Raw genomic sequence first — 26,083 nt, 5'->3', positions numbered from 1 at the left:
TGCACCACAGTGAAAGGTTAATCCTAAATTTCTATTAGAATGTGTGTGTACAAAAATTAAAATACTAAAATGTTGATTAAACATAAGCTCCTATCCAGAAGTTTTAATTGTGTATCACTGACTGGTGGAAAAAGCTAGATCAGACTCTGGCTTTCTCCAGTGAACACTCAGGGTCTGAATCTGATCTCTTTTACTTCACTGAGTTCAGTGAAATTACTCCTGATGTACACCAATATAAGTGAGATCAGAATCAGACCCTCACAGATCAGAAACAGCCTGAACAAGACAGATGTTTCTGTACTCCTGAAATAGCAAGTCCTCTAGCTCTCAAATTGTTTCAGATACAATTTGCCTCCTATGATAATAAAAAAGCATTTGGTTGTCCTAATTCAATAAATGTCAGGCAGATTTTTTTTCAAGAGCTGTTTCAGGAAAAGTGGCTAAAAGTATTTGTTTCCTAACTGAGATGAGCTATGTATCTCTCTTGCATCCTGTCAAAATCTAGAAGAGATTTAACTGAAATAAAATTTAGCATCTTAAAAGATTATTTGGTAACTGGTATATTATTTGGTTCAGTGTCTTAGCCCTTTTTGTCTTCTGTGCCTTGCTACTTCTAAAAAGAAACACTTTTGCTAAACCCATGAAGGTTCCTTGGAAATTACTGAAATTTATTATGAATTATAGTTGCAGTTGTTGCTGGAACTTTTTCATTATAACAAGACACTGAAAATATTCCAATTATTTTATTTTAGAATTAATTAGTAATAAAACAAAGTTTCCTAAGAAGATTATTTAAATCACATGGGAAAAGTAATACACATATTTAGATTCTTAGGCAGAGATAATAGGAAAGTTTGAATCCATATGTGTTGGACTTAGCATTTTTTCAAAATCTTTTTAATTTAATTTAAGTAAGTACAAGCATGCAATAAAAGACACAAATCGCATATCGGAGTTTGACATAGAACTCTAGAAGGTGAATAGATTTGCAAAATAAATGAGAAAACAATATTGCAGTTTTCAGCAAAGGATTACACTAATGAGGAAAAATGGTACGATTTACTGGTTTATGGTATTTGCTATATATTCAGTGAAGGGTTGCCATGTTTCAATATACATATGTGTCTCTGTTGCTGACAGAATAGTTTTATTTGGCACTGCAGAATACTGTAAAATATTTTAATGCACTGCATTATAAAGTTAAGCAGAAGAAGATTCATTTCCTGAAGACTGCGGAGCAATGGCATACAGAAGTAACTTTATAACTTTGCACAATGGTAAAATACAGTAAATTCTGAGTAAATTGATTACATCAGAAAAGTTATAGCTGTGTTTTATAAGTCTATATAGATGAATGTCACAAGTATTTTTTATATGTTACTTTGAAGAAGCTACAGGAGTCTACCTGTGTGGATAATCCAAGTAAAATTGGAATAAGGTATGTCTGTATCCTAGCTAAAGGATGACACTGAGTGGCAACTCTCCTGCAAGCACTGTAACAATATTTAACTTGCAAAAGAAAAACAAGTGCCTGAAATTAAAGAAGAAAAAAAAGAAAACTTGATAGAGGCTTTTTGCTATCTTGTTTTCCATCATCTAAAAAGATTCCTTTAAAGAACCTTAGAACATTGAAAAGAACGGCATGTTTTCATAGCATTTTGATTTTTTTAACCACAACAAAAAACCCCTTCATAAGTAGACTTGGCTAAAAAGGCACATGTTCCTGAAAGTTTTCTGCTTGGGTGACTACGATTTTATAGAAATTGAAAGGAGAGGAAAAAAGGAATGTTCCAGCTTGTATAAGAAATGAACCTTTGCCTAATCACTTTTTGTTTGCGAATAAGGTAACTTTTTGTGTGTGTGAAATTTGAAAGCAATAAGGTATGTGGGTCCTTTCTCTTTATTGGTTCTCAAGAGTCGATCAGATTTTTATTCTTTTAGAGCAGCCTGAAGTTGTGAGATAAAGCAGCTCAGAAAAAAAATGTTCTCAAGCAGATGCCTTTAAGAGACAGAAATCATGAATTTCTTGAATTGCAACCACTCTGGGGGTGGCTACAATGACTTTTTGACAGTGACAGTAACTCTGCCTTGTCTTTTTGAGCCCTTCTTTGGCCCATTCACTCCGGAAAGCTGCTTAAGCGCACTTAAGCGTATTAGCATTTGGATGCTAGGGGACCATATTGACCCTCATTTGGAAAGTTTAAATGAGTGAAAGATGGAGCGATTTGTTAGGGCTTTAGAAACCAGCTTTAGAGAGCGGCGGGTTTTCCGTTTTGGTTTGTTCGGGTGCTTGTTCTAATCTGGTGCGCTGTTTAAAGGCGACCAGACTGATTTGTGACACATGAGTCCAAAGGGCTGTTTTTTTGGGCTTGACCTGATTAGCTAATCTGTGCTTTGAATTTCAATGGCTGGTATCAGAGGGAGTGCACTTTGGGAATGGCTCACTGTTGGATTACCTCATTGGTAACTGCATACAGACACAGATGGCAAAATGTTAATTACTTGTCAAAAGAGAGAAAATGGGATCTAAGGTAAATTGTGGTGATGTGTGGAAAAAGTGATTAGGTCTATGTTAAAAAATTAAATGAAATCAAAACTGCAGCTCCCCGAAGGATTTGGCATGCCACTCTTTCACCGTCCTCTCAGCATGACCTTTACCAGTTTAGTTATAACTTCTTCCCTGTGTTTGCAGAAGCCTGATCCACTGAACAAAAATGGTCTGAAAAATTGTGACCACAAACACCATTTTTGAGAGTGTTTTGTGTTACTATATGCACAGATTTTTTTCCTCTAGTGAGATTTGTGTTTTTCAAACATTCCAACAGCAGTGTTTGTGCTGCTCTACTCTAGATAATGATTGTGCCAGAATTTGCATTATGAGTCCCTCTTGCCAGGGATTTATAATTTAGTGTAGTAACATTTGTGAAGGGTGGAAAATTAATATCCAGAGGAAGAAGTTCACGAGGAAATATTTTTAGCAAAATGAGAAAGGGAAATCAATTAGCAATGTTTAAGTTCATAGGACTGAAGAGAAAGATCAGATTTATTTGTGTTATATTTTTCTTGTGATACACTCAGAAGTCATCATCCTTTAAAAATGAAATTTTATGGCTTGTTGTTGTTATTATATATCAGTGTTATGGTAACACGTAAGGGCTCCAGTCAAAGATCATGGCCTTGTTGTGCTAGGTGTTTTATAAAGAGTAAAAATAAATCTTTGGATATTCAAGTATGTGTTTGGTTATTTTTGTTAGGAAGTACATTTGTTCAGAAGAGCAGTCACTGCAGATGTTCAGCATCTTCTTAAAAATAAATGAATGTGTTTTTGCAAATATGCTAAAAATCCCATTAGAGTCTTTCTGATACACTGTGCATTTCTAAAATAAATCCAACATATGTATTTTTTCAGGAAGAAAAGAAGCAAAAAATAAAATGATAAATGAAATTGATATTTTTGTGACTAAAGATAAACTGGATTCTATTTCAGACTCTGCTAAAGACTTTCCAGGTGACTTTGGCCAAGATAATAAGAGGCAAATTCTGTTCTGATATTAGTGAAATCCTGTTTATATCAGATTCCTATGTGGTTTAAACAGATGTTATGCCATATCTGAATTTGGTCTTAGCTTCAGTTTTCCCATCTGTAAAATGGGATAATGATACATTGGTAACTCACAGGAGTGTTATGAGAATACATTCACTAAAGATTGTAAAATGCTTTTAGGGCCTCAGATATAGGCGCCTTAGTAACTACAGAAGCAAAAAATATTTATTTTATTATTAAATATTATGCAAAACCAAAACTAGTTTTCTTGCCAGCATGAAAAAGAATAAAAATGCACTGCAAGTAAATCCCCACTTTCTTTGTTCTTACTTTAATTCCTGTCTTGTGCACTATTCAGTTAGGAAGCACTAACAAAATAAATCTCTATGCAAGAAGACGTTTTCCATCAGCTCTCCTAACCCTGCATCATATCTGGGCCCAAATTCAGCAGCCTGTCCTGTTTATCAAAGCACTTAGCCATTTGCTTAACTTCAGTAGGGCTTAAGCATATGCTTAAATTTAAGCATATGTTTAAGTGCTTTGCTGAATCCTCCAGATTTCCATCTGTAATTGAATGCAACAGAGAAGTCCCTTTCACAATAGGCATACCTAAAGCTAATTAATACAATATTTAGGAGTACAGTGCTGTCACTTGTTGAGAAGGGTGGTCATACAAGAGGATTTGCTTCTCCGATAGATTTAGCCCCGGCAGCCAATTGCAAAGTTATAAAAGTTTTGTTGGTTTATGTTTATAGATTGAAACCACATTTCAGCATGAAATTTTTACAATAGATTGTCAGGGGTTCCTAAATTGCTACATGTATTACTGTTCGTATATGAGCTTGAAGTTCCATCAATTCACTTTACAATTTTTTAAGGAAGTGGTATGTGAAACAAAATTTGGGGTCTGCTGGGCTAGCAGGAATGGCTGTTCAGGATGGTCACAACAAATGTCTGAAGTGGGATCTTGTAATGCGGTCAAACCTTTTAAAGTAAAAATGCATAGTACAATGAGTTAAGAAGTTAATGTTTGCTTTAAGAAAGAATTTTCTTGGTTTTATCAGTTTGTGTTAGAACATTAATGTAGCTCAGTAGCTAATTTTTTAGTGATTGGAAATACATTAAATTAATAGTGTTTTGTATTTAAAATTGACCTTCAGCAAAAACACTTTTCACTGAGCATTGGATCAAGCTTTTAATGTTTGATTGAGAAGGCTACAAAATGGGGGTTCATCTTTCTGATAAAACCATCTCTCTCTTGCTTTCTTTTTTATTAGACACTTTGTACAAAGGCTACAATGCAGACTATCCGGGCAGCTGACACCAATGAAGTAGTCAAGCTAATATTCCGTGAATCTGATAATGACCGAAAGGTATGTAACCGAATACAGACATATCAGAGAAGATTGTTGAACATCTCCTTTTCAGATTTGTAAACATCAAAGGCAAAATTTATCTCTGGTTGTAATTTCTAGGAGTAACTAATCAGGGATGAATTTAGCTCCAAAAATTTAGTTACAAAATGTAGGCTAAGATAACTTAGCACCTGATCCTTTAGGGTGATGAGCATCATCTTGCAAGATTGGGCTCTTAGATATGAATTATTGTATGACTTGTGATGCAAGTGAGTTGGTAGGTTGTATTCTTTCCTGAGAAGCACTTTACATAGTCCTGAAAAAATTAAACTTACACATCATCATTTAGGAGGAGAATATAGATGTCCATACTCTTCAGAACTGTTTGTTTAATCTTGTTAGCTGTTTGCCAGTGAACCAAATGGGCTGATTGATAAGGAAAGAGATTTAGCGATCTAGAATGTAGGGCTGAATGTATATAGTTGAGAATGATTGACTGCCTAACTCATATGACCACTTAGGCCAGAAATTCTTCCCTGATTTTTTTTTTTTCCTGCTTTACTTTCTCAGGTTATGTTACAGTTAGAAAAGAAGCTCTTTGACTATTTTAATCAAGATGTTTTTAGAGACAACAATGGCACTGCGGTAAGTCTGTGGCTATGCAACATTTTAAAAATAAGTAGTTTTTTTTTACATATCTACATTTATGGTGGACACATGAGATTGGAAGTGGGACCCACTTGGACAAAATAGCTCAAAAAACCATGGTTAAGTTACCTTTTTTGGGGTCTAAATATATTACTGTGGATGGAAAATTGATATTGACTATCTTCACATACCGATATTTTTCTCTTTTTGAAACATTTGGTCCAATCTATGCTTTGACATAGCCTTTCTTTATATTATCTCACTAAAAATTCCCTGTCCCATTTCCAATTCCTTTTGATAGATAAACAAGAGAAATGAAAACGTGTCCTTCTACATTTATCTGTTTTATTTCTCTTAACTTTTTTAATATCAGCTTGAAAGTTTATAATTTTATTCTTCTTTCAGTAAAGCTTTATCTGCTGAACAAAGTCACTCCTCTTTATTGCAATTCATAATATACCAGTAGCATTTCAAATGACAGTTTGGACGATTTCCCATACATGAACCACATGCCCATACACACATACTTGTATGCAAAGTCATATGCAGACATGATACTTTAGCATATTACATTTCAAAATCAGCTGCCATTTCGTTCATGCACCGAGAAGCAGGAAATCTTCCGGATCTAGCATGGAAGGAAAAAGATAAACGATATAATGAGCCATTGGAGATAATCTAATCTTCATGGTCTAGTTAAACACGCAGCACCATGATCACTAAAAACAAACTACCTATCTAAAAGGATAAATGTTCCTATGCCGAATTCAACCAAAAAAATCCATCGCATCCTTCATCAACCAGCGGTCTTGTACCAGCCTGACAGAAATTTAATTCAAGCTGGCTCCTGAAAATAATTATTGTATTTTAAGAGTAGTAATCATTGGTCGGGACATGATTGAATGTGTCCATGCCTATTGACTTTTTCTATGATTTATAGCTTTGTTTAGTCGATATTCCCATCGAAATTGTATAATTAATTATAAGTGGGGCTGTCAGGTCTGCAGGATGGAGTGCCCTGATGAGTATTTGGGAAGATTAAATTTTCCTTAGCTATACCGATGCAAGGCTTGGGAATTTTCATAGCACTATGGCTGCTGGATAAAGATGTTTTCTGTGTGTTTAGCAACTGCTTTAGCTCAAGATTCATTGATTTTCTGAGCTCTTTTTTATCAGTGTGGTGTCTCTTCAGTAACAGTGGAGTTTGTGCAGATGTGACAAGACATGACAAATATTTATTATAAACAGCCTACTTTATCAATGTCCATACACAGTTATTCTGTCTTTTTTACACTTTAATCAACAAAAAGAATTCTTAAAATAGATGTAGAAATGGTTATCATGTTTATGAAAAATCTAAAACAGATACAAATTATCAGTTCAGCTGAAATACTGTCATTTCTAGTCTGAAATATTTCAGGTCTAATATTTTCCAAACTTCAGCAACTGTCCCTGTTTTCTCCACAAAATGGCATGTACAATGAGTAAGTGAAGACCCTTCTATATCATTCTGTTTAAAAAAGATCAATGCAGATAGCAACTTTACAGTAAGATAGAAAAGAGAAAATTCATGTCTAATCTCTAACTAATGCAAAATTATCATAGAACGTCAAGTGAAATTTCCCTTAGCATTGTAATGTACTTCAAGGACTCAGTTCAACTCTAGTAGAACTCCATTGACTACAATGGAGCTACAGAGCCTACATGCTACAGTGGTGACTGTTGCAAAAAAAATAATGGGAAGGATGAAATGCATGAGTCACATGAGGCTGAACTTGGCTCTGATTGTCACATTAATTCCCAAATATAGTGAGTTTAAATGGGCATCTAAAAGTAGTATATTTGGGATAGAAGAGCTTAGAAACACTGGTCCTCAGATCCAGTCAAGTTCTCCTATACAATACCTGCACGTCCTCCTGTTAACTTGAAAAACGTTAGAAAGAAAAAACAATTCAAGGATAATTAATTATTTAACCAGAAAAAATCATAATTGTTATTGATTTGTGCAAAGGAACCATTAATTAAATGCTGCCAGTTCAGTAGCCAATTAAATAAATATATAGCAGGAATGTAAAAACTATTAATGACTGTAGGATAATGATTAAATCATTAAAATATTTTATAATCTTTAACCACTCTCAAAAATGAAAAATGGTTCATATATTCATATATCTCACATAAACTATATTCATGAACTATATCAGCAGGAAAATCATATTTTGTCCTCATGAATTTGACCATTACTGTACTATAGGAGTTTTCAATCAACTCATTATCTTAACAGCTTTGAGGCTGATTCTGCTTCCATTGCAGCTAGAGAATAGTTTTGCCATTGACTTCAATGGGAGCAGAGCAGGCTTTTGGTGATGTCGTTGAGCTATCTCATGTACTGCTTGTAGAAACTGTATTATGACTATATGGGTATAACATTTGTCCTCCTTTCTTGCTGCATCTTCATGAAAAAACTGTCTGTGCTTCTTCCTCTGTCTACCCTGTTCTTTTGGGATCTAGGACTCAATCCTTCCTAGAGATAAGTCACCTTTGCAGTGCTCCAGAGGCACAAAGGAGATTTAAGGCTGCCTTAGGCAGACAGCTGAAGACCGCTGCAGCTTGGGGGAATCCTTGGCTTCCTTTACACTGTCTACTTCCTGCATCACAAATACATCAGGGGCACACTAGGGGCAGGTTGGGATAGAATCAGAGTGCAATGCACTCTGGTGATCCTAGACCAGTTGAATGATTCATAAGGAATTGTTTTTCCCAGCTTTTGTGTCTGGGTCCAAAACAAACCCCAGATGATTCTAGGATTTCCCAGTGGCGTAACATTATCTCTGCCCTGCCACTTTTCAAATACTTTCACATATTTCAGGCAGCAGTCTGTGGCAGCAGATCTGCTGACTCCCTTCTCTAGGTCAAGAAAAAGCCCAATAACCTTGGCCATAAAAGGGAAATGTTTATATATTTCTTCTTAATGTACCTTTTTGATGGGATAAGACAAAATGACGGCTATGGCTGTGTTGTTTTTATTTTGTTCACACCAACTGTCAAATACCCATTTCTTCCAGCAGATCCTAAATAACAGTTTCCAGAGAATGGAGAATAAATTCCTATAATAACAAGTACTTCATCTAGCTGTCTGGCCTCCTGTCTTGTATACAACAAAAGATATCTTTCTTGGGGCTTAAGCCCTTGGATCCAAAAGTCTTTTTAAATTAACTAACATACATAAGAGAAGAGAACTAGAATGTGTTATTAAAATGGTTCTGGTTATAAATTCTCATGATTGTGTTCTCCATATGTCAAACAAGGATTTAAAGTAATTATTGAGCTAATTAATTAGAGATTTTTTTCTTAATGCAGGAGTTAAACTTTTCAAAATGATCAGCAATTGCTGATTTTTTTAAATATTTCCAGGGAAACCTAAAAGGATTTGTGAGTATGAGAGGGAAAAAGAGGAAAGTTTAATCTACTAGGGACCTTTATTCAGCTTTTTTGTGTGAATATGTGTGCTCATGAAGTTAAGGAACTGGCATCACTGAAAATGTATTAATCAACAGACAAGATATAGCACAATGCACTCTTCCCAATGGCCTTGGCTCTGACCCTTTTAAAGATAATGGGAATGCTGTCCACTAAGAACAAGATTAGGACGATCAAATGCATTTCATCAGGATTTGACTTGAACCATGATCCCAGAGGTGAAAAGGCAGAGGTTTATCCACTGAGCCACCTAGCCCCTGTCCAGATAAAATCTTGAATATGATGTATAAGGGGCAAATTAAGATAGAGAAAGGAAATTGATTGCTCAGGATCACAGTTGCCGAGGAGTGGGGGAGAGGGGAACCTGTACACCTGAATCTGTCAGAGCAACCTTCTTAATTTAAAGCTGTACTCTGAGGTGACTGTTTTTCACATAATATAAATGAGAAAATGACATAATGCTTCCCTCCTTCACTTGAAAACACTATTCACCTGCTTGGATTTTTGTTAGCTCAGTTCAGTACTCAGTCGGTGTGCAGTGGGATAGGTTCTAAAAGTCCAAAATGGGGACAATGGATGGAGGAAATCTAATGATCTGACCAATACATTCCACTAACAAATGCAAAGTCAGTAAATGTTTGAGAAGCTGGTTTATACAATTAAAATATGTCTCTTTCTACAATATATCAGGGTGTCACATCAGTAGAAGACTGGTCTTCCACGTTCGTTGATTATTCTCTTGTATAATTGTTCTCAACACTCCACGGTCATGAAATTACCAATAGTGCCTAATGATTCTTTGCTCCACTGTGGTTTTCTCTCTATTACTTGTAAGAATCAAAACCAGTCCATGTGTACATGCAGCAGTGTTGAATGCTGTTCTAAAGCATTCCATCTGTCCTTGGATTAATATAGTCAAATGAGGGAAACCCTTGTGTTCATATTTGAAGTCTGGACTCTGGCACATAAGCAGTTTAATCCAACTGACATTTTTGATGTCCAGGTAATTTTTTTAAACTGATCTGCATATAAGATCTGTAGCACAGAAGCACATTTGTGTATACTCAATTACCCCGAAAGCCCAATACTGTAGTGCTTAGATAAAATTCTCATTAACAACGATGGGAAAGTTGCCTGAGTAAAGACTGCTGAATCTGGACCAAAGTCTTTGTTCAGCTAATGTGTATTTTTTTAAATCCCCGTAAGTAATGTATATAATTCCTACATTTTTATGCCTGTATCAAATTGCAATCCCCAGATCCACATGTACAGCACAGTACATTCCACAGTGCTAATTTCCTAAATTCATGTTGTATTCTATTACCAGAGACATTTAAAAATTAATAGACCTGTACAGTAAATCTATCAAACTTTGATTAGGAATCTCCTACTTATAAATCTTTTTCTAAAAGTTCATTTCTGTTCAGACTTGTATTTTGTGTACGCATATATAATAGGATATACTTTGTATGTATAAATACAGTGCAATTGAATTGCCATCGCAAGTGTTACAATATAAATAATCTAAGTGTCGGTTCCAGCAAATAGCCTTGTAAGAGCTATTCATGGAAGTAAGGCTTTACAGGATCAGACCCTTGAAATAAAGGGGCTCCATGTAGGCACAGAGATCTATAGAGTCAATTACAGGATAAGGACCTTATTAAGATCAAGCTAAGCGCAAAAATGTTCATTTTAACTCTGAGCCTGATTTGGAAAGATTGCAATATTAGTGTAATATTTTTTTAATCAACAGCAGCTAGCTAAAGTAAGGGATATACACTTCTGAGTAGACTTCTTTAGGAGTTAGAATAGGGACATTAAAACTTGGCCCAACAACCTGAACTCTCACTTAGTTTGTATACAGTAGAGCAGATAATACTGACCCCTTTGTAGTGGCTCTGATGAAATGAAGATGGAGCATTGAATGATGGGTCCTGTAGTCTTTATAGTGTGCCTCTGTTTAAAAGATGCAAGTGGTCATGCTGCATTTTAGAATACCATGGACTATTTTTTGTTTAACCCTGAGCTCAGAGATCTGGGAAGGGAGAATTTAAAGTTCCTTTTTGAGAACTACTTAAAGGCCATGCCAAAATTCAAGTTCTGAAATGAAGCACTTTCTTTTGAACATATCCCAAAATAAAATGAGGAGTGGATCCTATCTGATGTAGATCAGGGTATTGACAGCAATTCTGAGCTAGCAGTACATTGCTGAGCATGGTGCTTGTTACCTACAATCAAACAGAGAAGTGTGTGTACAGGGAAAACAGTGTCTAGTATACATCATGAGGTACTGAAAGGCTGCTAGGGAGGGTTAATGTATCATGTGAATCTTTCCAAAGCATTTCTGTCAGTGGCTGGCCCTCATGCTGCCCCTTCTCTCAATTTCTTGTGCAGTAGCTCTTAAGCACACTTGAATAAACCATTACTCATGGCTGGCATTAAGAATAACTGAAAATCCCACAACATACGTAGTTTGCATTCATCAAATTGTCCTAGTACTTATACTGTGGCCACACCCTAACACTAACGGTTCTAACCCCATGTCCTGCCCACTTTCCCCCACATTCATCAGTGCTCAGTTCACAGCAGGGATCAACATCATCATTGGCGGTCGCTTGATTTGAGGATGATCTCTACCACAGATTTACACGTAGGTCCTGAGATGACTCAGGAGTCCAACAGCAGGGATAGAGGTTGCTTATAGGCCCTGAATCAGGAAAACATTTGAGCACACATTTGGAGTTAAGTACATCCTTCAGTGTTTTCCTGAATAAAGGTGCTTTCTTGAACCAGGACCATATTGCTGAGCCATAGGCACATTCCTCTGCACTATGCTGTATGTAGTCTCTCATCTCATAGAGAGAGATGTCATCTACCTCTGTGGCACCATTTATTCCAACCTCAGGCTGGACCTTACAAAGCACTCTCAGGGAAGGGCAGGGATGTGCATCTGAGGAGGGGCGATGTGGGGAAATAGATAAGGAGAAATGGTGCCAAGATCCTTATGGAAGAGTATTACAGAATTTTAAAAGGATATAACCAATAGAGCTCTATGGAACTTACTCTAAAAATCTATGTATGTAGTGTAGTTGTAACTGTGTCAGTTCTAGGATATTAGAGAGACAAAGTAGATGAGATAATATCTTTTATTGGACCAACTTCTATTGGTCACACTTCCCCAGCCATTTTCACATTGGGGAAACTTCCAGAGGAGCCAGGGAGAGAGCTCCAGAGACAATGCAGACACGTGGAGCTGCCATGCAGATGACCCTGGCCTCCTGCACACACAACCCTCCCATGGCATAACCTTAGAAAAGCTCTATAAGTGGCAGTTCCCCTCAAAACCCTTTTCCTACAGGTAAACTCATGGAGTACAAGTGAGATCCCAAAGGACTAGAGCAGGGCATACATAGAACTTATCTTTAAAAGGGGAAACAAAGAAGACCTGGAGACTTAACTTCGATTCCTGAAATGATACTGCAACAGATTATTAAATAATCAGTTTAGAAACACTTGGAGGAAAATAGGGTGATTAGGACAAGCCAGCATGGATTTGTCAAGAACAAATCATGCCACAGCAACCTAATTTCCTTCTTTTACAAGGTTACTGGCCTAGTGCATGGGCAGGAGGGAGCGGGCGGGTGGAAGCAGTAGACATGATGTATCTTGATTTTAGTAAGACTTTTGACACAATTCCACAACATTCTCATGAGCAAACTAGGGAAATAGGGTCTAGATGAAATTACAATTAAGTGGGGGCATAACTGGCTGAAAGACCGTACTCAACATGTAAGTATCAATGGATCTTTGTCAAACTGGGAGCGCATATCTAGAGAGGTCCTGCAGACCTCAGTCCTGGGTCTGAAACTATTGAGTAATTTCATTAATGATATGGATAATGGAGTGGAGAGTATGCTTTAAAAAAATTGCTGATGGCACCAGGCTTGGCAAGGTTGCATGCACTTTTCAGGACAGGATTAGAATTCAAAATGACTTCAACAAATGTAGAGAATTGGTCTGAAATCAACCAGATGACATTCAGTAAAGATGAGTGCAAAGTACTGCACTTAGGAAGGAAAAATCAAATGCACAACTACAAAATGGGAGTAACTGGCTAGGTGGTAGTACTGCTGAAAGGATATGAGGGTTATAATGGATACAGACTGAATATGTGTCATCAATGTGTGCGGTTGCAAAAAAGGCTAATAACATTCTGGGATGTATTAACAGGAGTGATATGTAAGCCATGGGAGATAATTGTCCTGTACTGCTTGGCACTGGTGAAGCCTCTACTGGAATACTGTGTCCAGTTTTGAGTGCCACACTTTAGTAAAGATGTGGATAAACTGGAGATAGTCCAGAGGAGAGCAATAAAAATGATAAAAGGTTTTGAAAACCTGACCTAAGAGGAAATGTTAGAAACTGGCCATGTTTAGTCTTGAGAAAAGAAAACTGATGGGGGACCTTGTAATAGTCTTCAGATATGTTAAGGGCTGTTATAAAGACAATGCTGATCAATTGTTCTCCATGTCCACTGAAAGTAGGACAAGAAGTAATGGGCTTAATCCGCAGCAAAGGAGATTTTGGTTAAATATTAGGAAAAACTTTCTAACTATAAGGTTATTTAAGGGAATAGGCTTCCAAGGGATGTTGTGGAATCCTCATCATTGGAGATTTTTAAAAGCATGTTTGACAAACACCTGTCAGGGATGATCTAAGTTTACTCGTCTTGCCACAGTGCAGGGAGTTGGACTTGATGACTTCTTAATGATCCTGTTGCCGCAGCATTTTGATGGAAGTTGATGATTTGGGCTCAAGTCTGATTTTGGCCTTGAATATGAAATGGCCCAGCTCAGCCTGAACTATAGTATTACCACTACAATACTAATATACAAAAAGCGTGGCTAATAAACATTTACATGTAATAGTAACATTACAGGATAAGTTACAGAGGCTTTTCCTGTAAAAATGTTGTCACACAAGTGCTGGCTACCGTTTTGTGGTATTTTCTCTTTTAAGAGGAAAAAATTTAAAGAAAATTCAAAATGCAGAGTAACAGACAATCTTACTGACTCTTAATTAGAAAAACACCTGCTGTAAACAGATTAGACAAATCTGTGTTTGAGAGTTCTATACCCGAGTCAGAGAGACCACTGTTTCCCCAAGTCTTTATTTGAAGTCATTGGCAGTTTGGTTTGAGAAAGGACTGCAGAATCACTCCCCAAATATTTCCCTCTTGATTGGAAAGCTTATATTTTCCACAAGTCTTTTAAAGAGTGTGTACTTTACGTGAGTTACAATGGCCAGACTTCACATATTTTAATTTTCTAAGGTCATTTCTGTGTGCTCATCCCTTTTTTTTTTTTTTCTTTGTCTTAAACTTCATTTCCCTTTCACAGCTGTGAATTCTCTGGTGGTTGCTGCAGATGGATTTGATAAATGCTGCTAATATCACCTTCTGATCTAACAATGCTCTGACTTTGGTCTGTAGGTCTTCATGAGTAATTGCCGTTGTTCTACTCCAATGACTGAATTAAGTTGCCCTGTTATAAAGGGTTCATACTTCTGTGATTTTAGCCATGGCAGCTCATAGCAGTGTCCCTGTGGACATTGACCTTTTTCACAGTACCTTTTTATTCTTAAGTCTAAGCCAGCAAAATTGACATGGTTTCTTTAACTAGCTAAGCTGTGTTAAAATTCTTTGATCATTTTAAATGTTCGAGTGAAATCATTTCTGAATTTAATATTCCACATAAATATTCTCTTAGCCCAAAATCCTGGTCCCAGTGCATAGCCTGAACCGCTGTAGGGGAGCTGTTTTTCAGTCATCACACCAGCTTCAGGACTGAAAGAGCTAATTGCAACCCCTCCACACTCACCTACTGCATCCCCATAAGAGGGAATAGCAAGTGGATTTGCATAGCAACGGATTCACCAGCCTTGCCCAACCCTGTGTCTCTGCTACCCAGTCGTACATGGGAGCACCTGAGTGGGGCTCTGCTGCATACAACTCCTGTGCACATTCCCCAAGTTCTGCAACCCACCGTGGGACTGATTCACACTGGTTTCACTTGAAAAGGCTATAAAGGAGGGGGCAGAGAAAACCCACCTCTCTCCAGGACTCTGAAACACAGTCACTTTTAACAGCCCTCTTGTAAACCCATGGAAACCGTAGTTTATAGTGGCAACACTCAGAGCTGCAGCAGTGCCACTATAATAAACTGTGGAAATTCAATCCTGCCATCATTCTATACATAGAATTCTGATTGACGTTACTGCAAGTTTTGTATGGAGATCAGTGGTGGGACTAGTAATTGTTTGGGTACGTTGAACATTTGTATGTGTCAGTGGTAGAAATGAAGCACCCATTGGATGTTCCATGATGCTTTAGAAGTGCACTTGTTATCAATAAGCTTATTGAATTATAACTGTTATAGAGGCAAATTTTGTCCCTCTCCTTCACCCCCCCTTTTTTTTTCACTGTTGAAATATGTCCAGCTGCTCTTAAGTTCAAAGAGGCTTCATTATACCCAGTAACCAGAAATAATTTGCTTTAAGCCATTTTTTTTTTTTTTTTACAAATAAGTTATTACAATGTGAATAAAGCTTTTATGGTGGTATTGATCATGATATTTAAGAAAAGATTAGTCACAAGTTCATCTTGATTAATATTGTCTCATTGTTTCCTTGTATTCCCCCCTCCATCTGTCTGTACCACTCTGTTGTCTGTTGTCTTGAGGCTATTGTACGCTACAGAGTTGGGTTGACTTAACTACATCGCTCAGGGCTGTGAAATATTTCATGCCCTATACGATGTAATTAAGCCATTCTAAATCCTGATGTAGACAATACTAGGTCAAAGAAAAAATTCTTCTGACAACTTAGCTACCACCTCTAGGAGAGATGGATTTACCATACTGACAATAGAACCTATTCTGCTGCCGTAGTAAGTAACTACACTACAGTGGCACAGCTACACCACTGCAGCTGTGCCCCTAGTGTAGACAAGACTTTGAGTGTAAACTCGTTAAGGGGTAGGGAACATCTTGTTCTGTATTTGCACAACGCCTGGAATCCTGGTCCGTAACTGGGGCTCCTAAGCACTGCAGTAATACAAATAATAATAATAAAATGAAAATCATATGGTTGGTTACATTAGTCATCGTTGAGGCTAATGTGGTTTGCATCCAGATATTTCATGATAAATGTTATATAATTAGCACTTGAGCCAACTGGATTGTGAACTTATCAGATTTCACTAACTAAGCAAGGTCAGGCTGTGGCCATTTGTAGACTATGTCTACACTGTGAATTACGGGTGTAATTCCAGGTCACGTAGATGTACTCATGCTGTCCTCTGAGCTAGCATATTAAAAACAGTAATGTAATCATGGAAGCACAGGCAGTGGCAGCATCAATTTGGGCTAGCTGCACCAAGTACAAACCCACCTGAACTCCATGGGTGCACACTCATAAAGGCTACCCCATATCACCACTGCCCATGCTATCACAGCTACACTAGTACTTTTAGTGTGCTAGCTCAGATGAGAGCTAGCATAAGTATGCCCACATGAGCTGGGAATCACACCCCTAACTCGTAGTGTAGATACAGCCTTTGATTGAAAACCTGAAGGGAAAAGCCAATAGGTAGAGGTCTTTCCTCTAAATCACATTCTAATCATTGTCCCAGTGTGAGATGATTGAGGACTTTATCTTGGTTGTACCATTTTTTGAGTAAGACTTAAACCCAAGTACCTGAACCCCATGGTCAGTAAAAATCCCCCGGCAATGTTTGCAAAACTAGGGATCTTCTCTTTAGTGTCCTGGCCAAATTCTAACTTTGATAATAATATCCATCTTTGAAAAAATCTCAATTAGTGTAATATAGTGTTTCTGATGTTGTTATACATCTGCTATGTTCTACTTTATGAGTGGCTGTATTTCATTATTAAATAAAGTGGTCCACCATGTTAGCAACAGCAGTAAATATTTGTATTATGATAACACCTAAAGACCCCAATCAGGATTGCACATTGTGCTGGGCGTGGTACAAATACAAAAAGGAGACCATCCCTATTCTGTAGGATTTCCAGTCTAAAGACACAAATAGACAAAGGGTAAGAAATGTGGCTACAACAAGGAAGCAAATGAGTACTGTGAAAAACTGGCGCAGATTTATTAGTTACATCATGTTTATGTAACAAGTAATTGAAGCACCTATGTGCTTGCAGAAAGGCACATCAAAAATACTGATTAATTATAAAGGCCCAAATTCTGCAGTCCTTAAATTTTGACTCACTTCCTCACCATATATGTCAGTGGGAGTTTGCCTGAGTAAGGATTATGTAAAAACTGATTTAGGACCTCAGAATTTTGACTCAAGAAGAAAGCGAAGTGGAAGTACAGCAACTCCAAACTGCAAACTCACATAAATAAATCTATCAGTTAAAAAAAACATGATTGCTACAATCTGAGCTGTATCTCACAGTTATACATCAGTGTATCTACTGTGTGCACACATATGCATACTGTATATATTCACTGAGGTCCATTTGTATATGTGTGAGTGGACATGAGGCTAGGGAAATACAGGCAAATTATTCATCAGGAATGGTTTATACCATCCAACTTATAGAAACCTTGTGATTAAATAGTCATACTAGACTTTGTAGACCAAATATTCTGTTATGTAACTCCTTTCTTATCAGTGGGGTTATACCAGTAGAGAATTTGCCCTGTATCTTTCAACCATGTGTATAAAGTATATAAGGTCAAGTCTGTGTGGAATAATGTACCCTACCTATGAAACTGTTTGCCTGTGTCATGCCGTCCCGGTATTAGCTTCCAACTATAATACTTGAAACCTCGTTGTAATTGCTCAAATTACCCCAGCACGCTATATAATACCTAAAAGGCTTGGTTCTCAAGGATAATGTTACAATGAGTAAATTAAATGGGGCAATATATTGATTTTCAGGCTTTCAACTGAATTTCTTTGTCATCTTCAAAACATGTAGGATGAACTACAGCTATATTTAAACAAAGGTTACTATTACTGCAATGAAATTATTCACAACACCATTTAATGCACAGTATGAAAACAACTATGATCATCCTCAGAATCATTGTGCATAGCAATATAACTGGTTCATCCTTTTAAAATACAGAGATAAATAATTAAAAATAGGGGCCCAGTTCCCAATGACATTAAAGGCAGTCAGAGGGTTGTGCCCCTAATTATTATTATTAATAATAATTATTTGTATTACAATAAAACCTAGAAGCCCCAGCCAAGGGCCAGGACCCCATTGTTCTAGGCGTAGTAACAACACAGAACAAAAAGATGCCCTGCTCCAAATCCATCCCTTTCTCTTACTGAGTTGGATTTAAGCTATTAGAGTGGTTTGCTGTGTTTAAAGTTTTGTCTGGGGTCTGTTGAGCTCTACAGTCTTTCATTAACTGTCAGCTTACTCTTTGGGGCAAAGAACTTGGAAAGGGACAAAGCTTTTATAAAATTCAAGGAAAACACCACTTACAACAATTTTACTTCTAAGAAATCAGTTATAATTTGCTAAAAATAAAAACACTACAAAATCTGAAGTATACACTACCACACATCTGTGTCTGCAGTGGGTCCCTGACAAAGAAGAGAGAAGCCCAAGTAGAGTTCCCACAAGAAATTCATGAATATATTGAACATGCTATCATCCTCTTCCACAGACCAGGAGTCTGCTACTGGGGGACACTGCTTGAGCATAAAGGTGTGGATATTGAGACAGAGTAGAAGAAATGTGGGCTTTCTTTAATAAGCACTTAGAGAAAAATAAGTAATTCCATTAAATGAATAAATTAGTTTAACATAATTCAAATGCAGAAAGGTATTACTGCATCCAGAAATAATTCATTGAAATAAAAATGTGCCTTTTAAACTGTTTTCTTTTGCAGTTGTCTTCCCCAGCTGTTCTAAGCAATCTCCAAACATTTTTTAATAATATGTTAGCATCCAAGTGGTTCGTTTGCATCCTACCACATTGTCATTAGTTTTTGCTTTTATTGTTAACTTTAAAGGCATACCACTGCTTGTTAAAACGCGAGAGATGGATATAGCCTCTAGTGTACAATACATTCTTGTTCCTGCTATCAGTCATCTGAATCACAGCAATGTCAGCAGCTCATCGGCAGTACATAGCACATAACTAAACAAGCAACCACCAACAGTACATAAAAACACCAGAGATCTCTTCAGATGTTACTGAGAAGTAGCTCTTACCTATGTGTCTAACCACGTAATCCTCTAGACTTTGGCCTCCAGTCAGTTCCCAAATATCATAACAAAAATAATCTGGATATACAAAGTTTAGAATGTTTGAGTGAATGTGAGAGGACAGTGCAGTTATTTAACATCCTCAGCATTGTTCATTTACTCAGTCTTTTAATTCTTCAGACTTCAATAGTAACCATCTTTCCTCCCAACTGTTTTGTTTCGTTATATTATGTTTTTATTGGAGAAAAGTAGAAAATTAAATTCTGTAAAACGTACATTTTTAGAAGGGATTTTCTGATTACCATTTGGGAGAGGTGTTGGTTGGTTGGTTGGGTTCTTTAAATTGGATGCAAATTTAGTGACTAGTGTCACTGATTATCTGGCTATTTTGGAGCAAGAAAAAGCTGTTAACAGTGTGTATAGGTGTGGGTGTGTATATACTGTACAGATAGATTTGATAGATATAACACACCTGTACATACTTAAATATAGGCTTTGATCCTGCAATATGCATGTTGAGTAATTTTACCCGCATAGTTAGGCCCATGAAGTCAATGGGACTACTCATATGAGAAAAGTTACTTAACATGCATAAAGTTTACAGATTTAGGCCCCATATTTATGCATGTACTGTAAATTCACACACACACATTTGTAAACATTCTTCCAAAATTTTGTATAAAAATGGATAACTGTGTGTCGAGAGATTTGTCCAAGTATTAAAACTTGTACAAAATATCTCAAAATGGCATTTGTTGTGCCATGTTTCTCAACACACCATTGTACAAACTGGTGAATACAAACACGAAAACATGGAGTTACTAATGCTTTCATGTCCACATGCGTACATGTAGACAGATACATAAACAGATTCTAAGCAACACTGAAGGAAAAATAGGTGGACCACAGGGAGGTAGCTAATCAGTAATGCAGGTGGTTCAGGTAGCTGCTTTTCACACAGATAATTAATGTGAACAAGTAGCTGCTAATTGCACATTTCAGGAATGATTTATGAGGTGGCAGAGAGGAAAGAGGGACACAATCTAATTTCTTTCGGAACCTCTGCCATTCATACAATGGTATCAGCACAGCTGTGAGATGGGACATGATTAATTATTAGTGAACAGTGGGTAAACACACAGCCATCATAAAGGGTGCTATTTTGATGACAAGCTTGTCAAAATAGAAAGTGGCACTTACTCAGAGCGATGGTCAGTAACAGTGCAGATTATGAGCTTTTTTTACTCACTAATTCACTTGCATGTCAGATTTAACACCAGCTCGGGTTCTGAAATAAGGTTGTTTATATCCATCAGGATGGTTATTGGTTTAACACACACTATTATCATTGACTTTTATTCACAGGTTTGTGTTTATGAATAAAATAAAGAAAAAGAAAGATATTATTTTCTTTGCAGTGATCTAAAGGAAAATAAATTTGGCAAGGACTTATATAAACAGTACATTAAACCTAGGCTTATAAATGTGTCTGTTAAATATTATGTAGTGCCTCTGGCACACAAACCTCTTTCTGCCATCTAACCTATACCGCGCAAAAATAGCTATGCAAAAATATTGCTTGCCTTTGTTTAGGAGGAATGATTTGCACATCCTTGTGTTTGCTGTACCTTCTTATCTGGGTTAAAGATATCTTATATTGTACTTTTACTGACATATTTTGTGGCTTGATTAGTACATCAATTTGCTATGCATTTTTAAAGTGTTAATCAGTTTTATCTCTGAAAAGATTGCTAATGAAATTTGAAAATCTAAGCTAATCTTGAAATAGTAAATGTGCATGAGGTAGCTCTGTTTAAAGAGCAAAAGTTAGCTGTTTCACTGAAAGTTACCTGTTTCACCACATGAAGAAGGATTTTTTTTTTTTTTTTGAAAGAGTGCCTTTTCATCAGAATATTGAAGTGTTTTACATTGACCTGGTACTGCCGTTTCTTCTGTAAGGATGTATGCTCCAAATAAGATATATTACTAAAGTATATGGTCATTAAATCATTCAGTAATACCAAAAAAAAAAAAATTAAATGATTGCAGTTTGATAAAGAAAACAAGTTGTTTAATTCTATTTTATTTTTTATAGCTTTTAGAATTTGACAAAGAGCTGTCTGTCTTTAAAGACAAATTGTATGAACTGGACATCTCATTTCCACCCAGGTAAGATATATATACAGTCCACTTATTTAATTGATGGCTAAAATGTAATTGTTATTAGTGCAAGAGAATGTGTGTATGTGATTCATGAATATATATGTGTATATATACATATATATTTTGTTTCTGCCATAAAGTTTTACAACTCTTCCTGTATCCCCTCAGTTACCAGTATGAATAGTGACACCTTACCGGTTGCATGCTGCTAGTGCTCTACTGTCTGGAAATATCCCATCATCTGGATTCAACTAGTCCCATATTTGTATAGTTGATTTCAGAATAGTGTAATAAACTAGAGTGCCTTCTCGCATAGACTTGTTTGTAGAACTTCAGTTTGTAGCTATTTTTGTGCACTAAGCCCAAGTAAATTGTTCAGAAATTTTACCATAACAAAAACTAAATAAATCTTGGCTTCAAACCTTCGAAAAGTACCCCTACATGAGGGGGAATTGACACTAACTAAAAACTGACTTGAACAAAATGTGGAAGTGATTAGTCTGATTTCATTGCTCAGTTAAAAGATAAATATCGGGAAGGATGAAAAGAAATTGAAATAATTTTATAATCTCCAGTATTGTTAGTAAGACTGGTAATAAACGTGGGGTTTTTAAATAAATGTGATTTTTTTTTAAACCTGATCATGTCCCCATAATTTTAACAGTGATTAAGCATCAACCATAAACAAACAAAACCAAGAATCTTTAAAATGACAATACTATTCTGGAGAAATCCAAGAAAACTTTGAGCCATTTCTAAACATCTGTGACTCTATTTCAGGAAAGGAGAGCTCAACTCTCGCATGTCTAGTACAGTTGCTTTGAAGAAAGGGAAAATAATATCACAAAGAAAGCTAGAGTTGAGGAGCAAGAAGTCATAGAGAAGATACTATAATTTGTGTGAGGCAGAGTCCTGTAAAATCAAATACAGTGTTGTTCTATGTGTAACTAGGTTTTTTTTTTTCCATTGGAGTAGACACAAAAGTGTGATGTTTTGGCACAATCTGAGAAAAAATTTGGAAAGCTTGCCTTTTTGTTATCATAGTCTCATTACTTCTCACCAGCCAGCTGTGATATTGAGTATATTGATCCCTAGGGACAACGGAAGTATGCATGAAGAGGTTACCACTGCTCTAAATTGTTCTTATTGATTGAGTATGATAACAGAGGACCAGTAGTGTGTAAATCTCCAAATGTATTTCATTAGCTATGTACCTGGTCAGGGAACGGGAGGGCAGATGGATTTGTTACCAGGATATAGACCACCATGGAATATCACCAATATTAGCACTGTCTTGTAAGAAGTTGTAGTTGCCTTATTTATTAATGGCAAATTAGGCTCAGTATATGTGATAACATGTTCCAGCATACACTGCATTAATTTTCAGGTTTGGCCTCAGTATTTCTGAATATATGAATCATTAATACATATAATTACATATATAGCTTAAAGTCCAGCCACTCCCACCAGTATCAGTGACATAACTGCAGCTCTATGCTACTCCTAGAAAAAGAGCCTCGAGCCGCTAAGAGCAGGTAGTATGGCACTTTATTATAGGCACAGCTGGTAGAACTACCTGTTAAGGTTATTTCACACTTAAGACCCTCTTTTCACTTACACGTAACAACTTTGCCAAATTCTATCTGTTCTGGCAGATATTTTCCACACTACATATTACCATCACACTAAATTGTTGGGAAAATTTCAGCCAAAATTGGTCAGCCATTTCTCAGAACAAAGCTAGGGAAAACTGTTGATTTGCCCATATTAAAAAAATTGAGACCTTTTCTAGCACCCCTCTGCTTTGAATCAGGGCCTTGAAATTTGGCAGGGAATAGCCTTTTGTCAGGGATGTGCATTTTAGTATCCCCAGGAAAAGCAGCCTACATTTGGCCAAGTTGTACAGCTTTGAAAAATCTTGGGTTCACACACTCTCAGTAGAGACTTCTTCAATTTTAGCAGCTAAATTTCCTAAAGGTTCCATTTGCACTGGACATGAGCCAGCCCCAGCCTGAGCAGAACTTTCCCTGCAATGGCAGCTCTGGGCAGCTACTGGCAATTCTTGGTCTGGGGACCTGAACTGAGAACAAGGGTACTGTCTCCTATACCCCCACCACTGGGCCCAGGCTCCATGGAAGAGGAAGCGGTCTGATTCACATGCAAAGGTGATACAAGCTGGACCTACAGGGCAGGAGTAAAGTGGGGCAAGAAGTTTACAGGGAGACTGGAACTAGAAGATAGCGGGGGGCGGGGGGGGCAAATGGGAGTTGAAAGAGGAGACTGGGACTGATAAGCTAGAGCAGAGTCTAGGACTGGGAGCTGAGTATGTGGGGGAACTGGGGCTGGTTGGGAAAGGAGACTCAGTCCGAGGACTGGGACTGGGTAGGTAAAGACATTGGGACTGGGAGTTGGGGAGGGAAATTTTAAGTATTTTAAGGGGAGACTAAGATTAAATGAGGCTCCTGGGAGAGAATGGGTACTGGCTGGGCAAGGAGACCAGGACAGAGAACCATTGGGGTTTCGAGAAGGACATGGTCGGGGAGGGGAAATAGATCTGATAGTTCTGATAAGGAACTGTGATGCAGGAAAAGAACTGGCGTTAGCCCGGTGGATAGACTGAGACAATGATTCAAGGGTCCTGGGGATGGATGCGAATCTCAAAATTGGATGTGGATCCTGGAGAGGAAGACTAGGACTAGAAGCCAGTGGGAATTAAGAACGGGAGTGGGGGGAGGGAGAAAGATCAGGTGAGGAAGCAGAAGAAGGGAAATTGAAATTGGCTGGGCAAGGAGACTGGGACTTGGGAGGAGATGAGATGGGGATTCTGGAGAGATGAGACTAAGACTTAGTGGGCAAGGAGACTGAAACTGGGGTGAGAAGCCTGAGGAGTGGAGACTTGGGACTGGAACAAAGAGCCAGGCTTGGGGAGGGACAGGGCAGAAGGAGTCAGGCTTAGTGCAGATGGGCATAAGAGTCTATTTCCACTTGATCATACTCCCCTCCATAGCCTGGAATGGAGGCCAAGATTCCTGAGTCTCACCATTCCTCTGTTGTCAGCAAATATCTATGAAACATCCTAGCAAAGTATCCCATGCCCCTGTAGTGCTAATCCATGTAGAGGATGGCAACGTACTACTGCTATCAGTTATTCTATTAGTTAAAATGACAGAGGTCAGTGTAGTGAATCCAAAGGGTCCAACCTAGCTGATGACACAAGCAGGTGTCAATATGATGCCACATAATCAAATTTTTTTTCAGTTTCTTTTTAAAAAAAAAAAACCTAAGAAACTATACAGAAAAAAACTGTTAACAGGACATTCTTAAGATTGCAAAGTCAAGCATGCAGAAGTTAGGAAATGTCTGTGCAACCTTAATTAAGCCCCTTTGGGTATATACATTATTATGCAGTCATTAATTACATTATCACATCCTAGTTTTTCCACAGGATACAGGCCTGATTTAGTGCATAGGATGGACCAGGCCTGAGGATGAATTAGTATTGTATAGCGAAGGAGATTGTTGTCTGTAGGACCAATGCGTCATGTGTTGTAGCAGTTGGAAAGCGTGTACTGAATGAGCAGAGGATTGCAGAAAAAGAGTGGATGGTCTTGTGGTTGAGATAGTTGAATGATGCTCTGGGCAACTGGATTCTGTCCCTGCCTCAGCCATGGTATTCCTCTGTGATACTGTCATTTAAACCAGACTTTTCACAGATGGTCTCTTAATTGTGTCAAGAGATCCATCACTGGAGATGTTGTTGCTGAGATAGGTAAAACTGTCAACTTGCTTGGATTCCATTAATGGATACACTAGGGGATATTGCATGAAGCAGTGAAGATAATTGATGCAGCACCACAGTTTTCTCCAGGCTGATTGTGAGGTCAAACAATTTTGGTGCTTCGGCGAAGTGACCTACGATGCATTGGAGATCTCCCTCTCTGTGTTCTAGGAGGGCACAATCATCCACAAAGATGATTGAAGACTGAGCTGTCATGTCTGTATCTGATGTATGTGTCTATTGAGCCCATTTGTAACATGGCTGAGAACTTGAGTGAAGAAGTTGTCTCTCTGAATTCCTCCCATGAGACAGGGCTATTACCAAAGTTGGTTTCTAGTGCACTTAGTACAGGGGTGGGCAAACTACGGCCCACGGGTCACATCTGGCCTGCGAGACCGACCTGTCCAGCCTTGAGCTCCTGGCCCGGGAGGCTCGCCCCCGGCCCCTCTCCTGCTGTCCCCACTCCCCTGCAGCCTCAGCTAGCTCCCTCCACCGCCAGCGCAGTGATCTGGGCAGTGGGGCTATGAGCTCCTGGAGCAGCGCAGCTGCAGAGCCTGGCCTGACCGGTGCTCTGTGCTGCATGGTGACAGCAGCAGCGTGGCCTGGCTGCAGCCAGGCGGTGTGGCTGTAGCGCTGCCAGCCACCGGTGTTCCAGGCAGCACGGTAAGGGGGCATGGAGCAGTAGCAGGGTTGGATAGATTGCAAGGGAGTTCAGGGTGGTGGTCAGTGGGCGGGGGTGTGGATAGGGGTTGGGAGGGGAACAGGGAATTGAATGGGGGCAGGAGCCGGGGGGGGGCAGTCAGGAATGAGAGGAGGGTTTGGATGGGGTGGCGAGGGTCCGGGAGTGATCA

General features: G+C 38.0%; 1 protein-coding gene across 4 annotated transcripts in view; it reads left to right on the top strand.

Annotated features, from left to right (window-relative positions):
• Positions 1-26,083, top strand: part of INPP5A (inositol polyphosphate-5-phosphatase A) — a 427,143-nt gene that overhangs the window by 370,487 nt on the left and 30,573 nt on the right. For all 4 annotated transcript variants that reach the window (XM_075072715.1, XM_032799699.2, XM_032799700.2 and 1 more), the window contains exons 10-12: positions 4,822-4,917; positions 5,470-5,544; positions 21,387-21,460. In XM_075072715.1, coding sequence (XP_074928816.1) covers positions 4,822-4,917; positions 5,470-5,544; positions 21,387-21,460 — 245 coding nt within the window. The remainder of the gene's footprint in view (positions 1-4,821; positions 4,918-5,469; positions 5,545-21,386; positions 21,461-26,083) is intronic.

This window comes from Chelonoidis abingdonii, chromosome 15 (genome assembly GCF_003597395.2).
Source record: "Chelonoidis abingdonii isolate Lonesome George chromosome 15, CheloAbing_2.0, whole genome shotgun sequence".
In the NCBI taxonomy this organism is placed as follows: Eukaryota; Metazoa; Chordata; order Testudines; family Testudinidae; genus Chelonoidis; species Chelonoidis abingdonii.
This window is presented reverse-complemented; position numbering and strand designations above follow the sequence as displayed.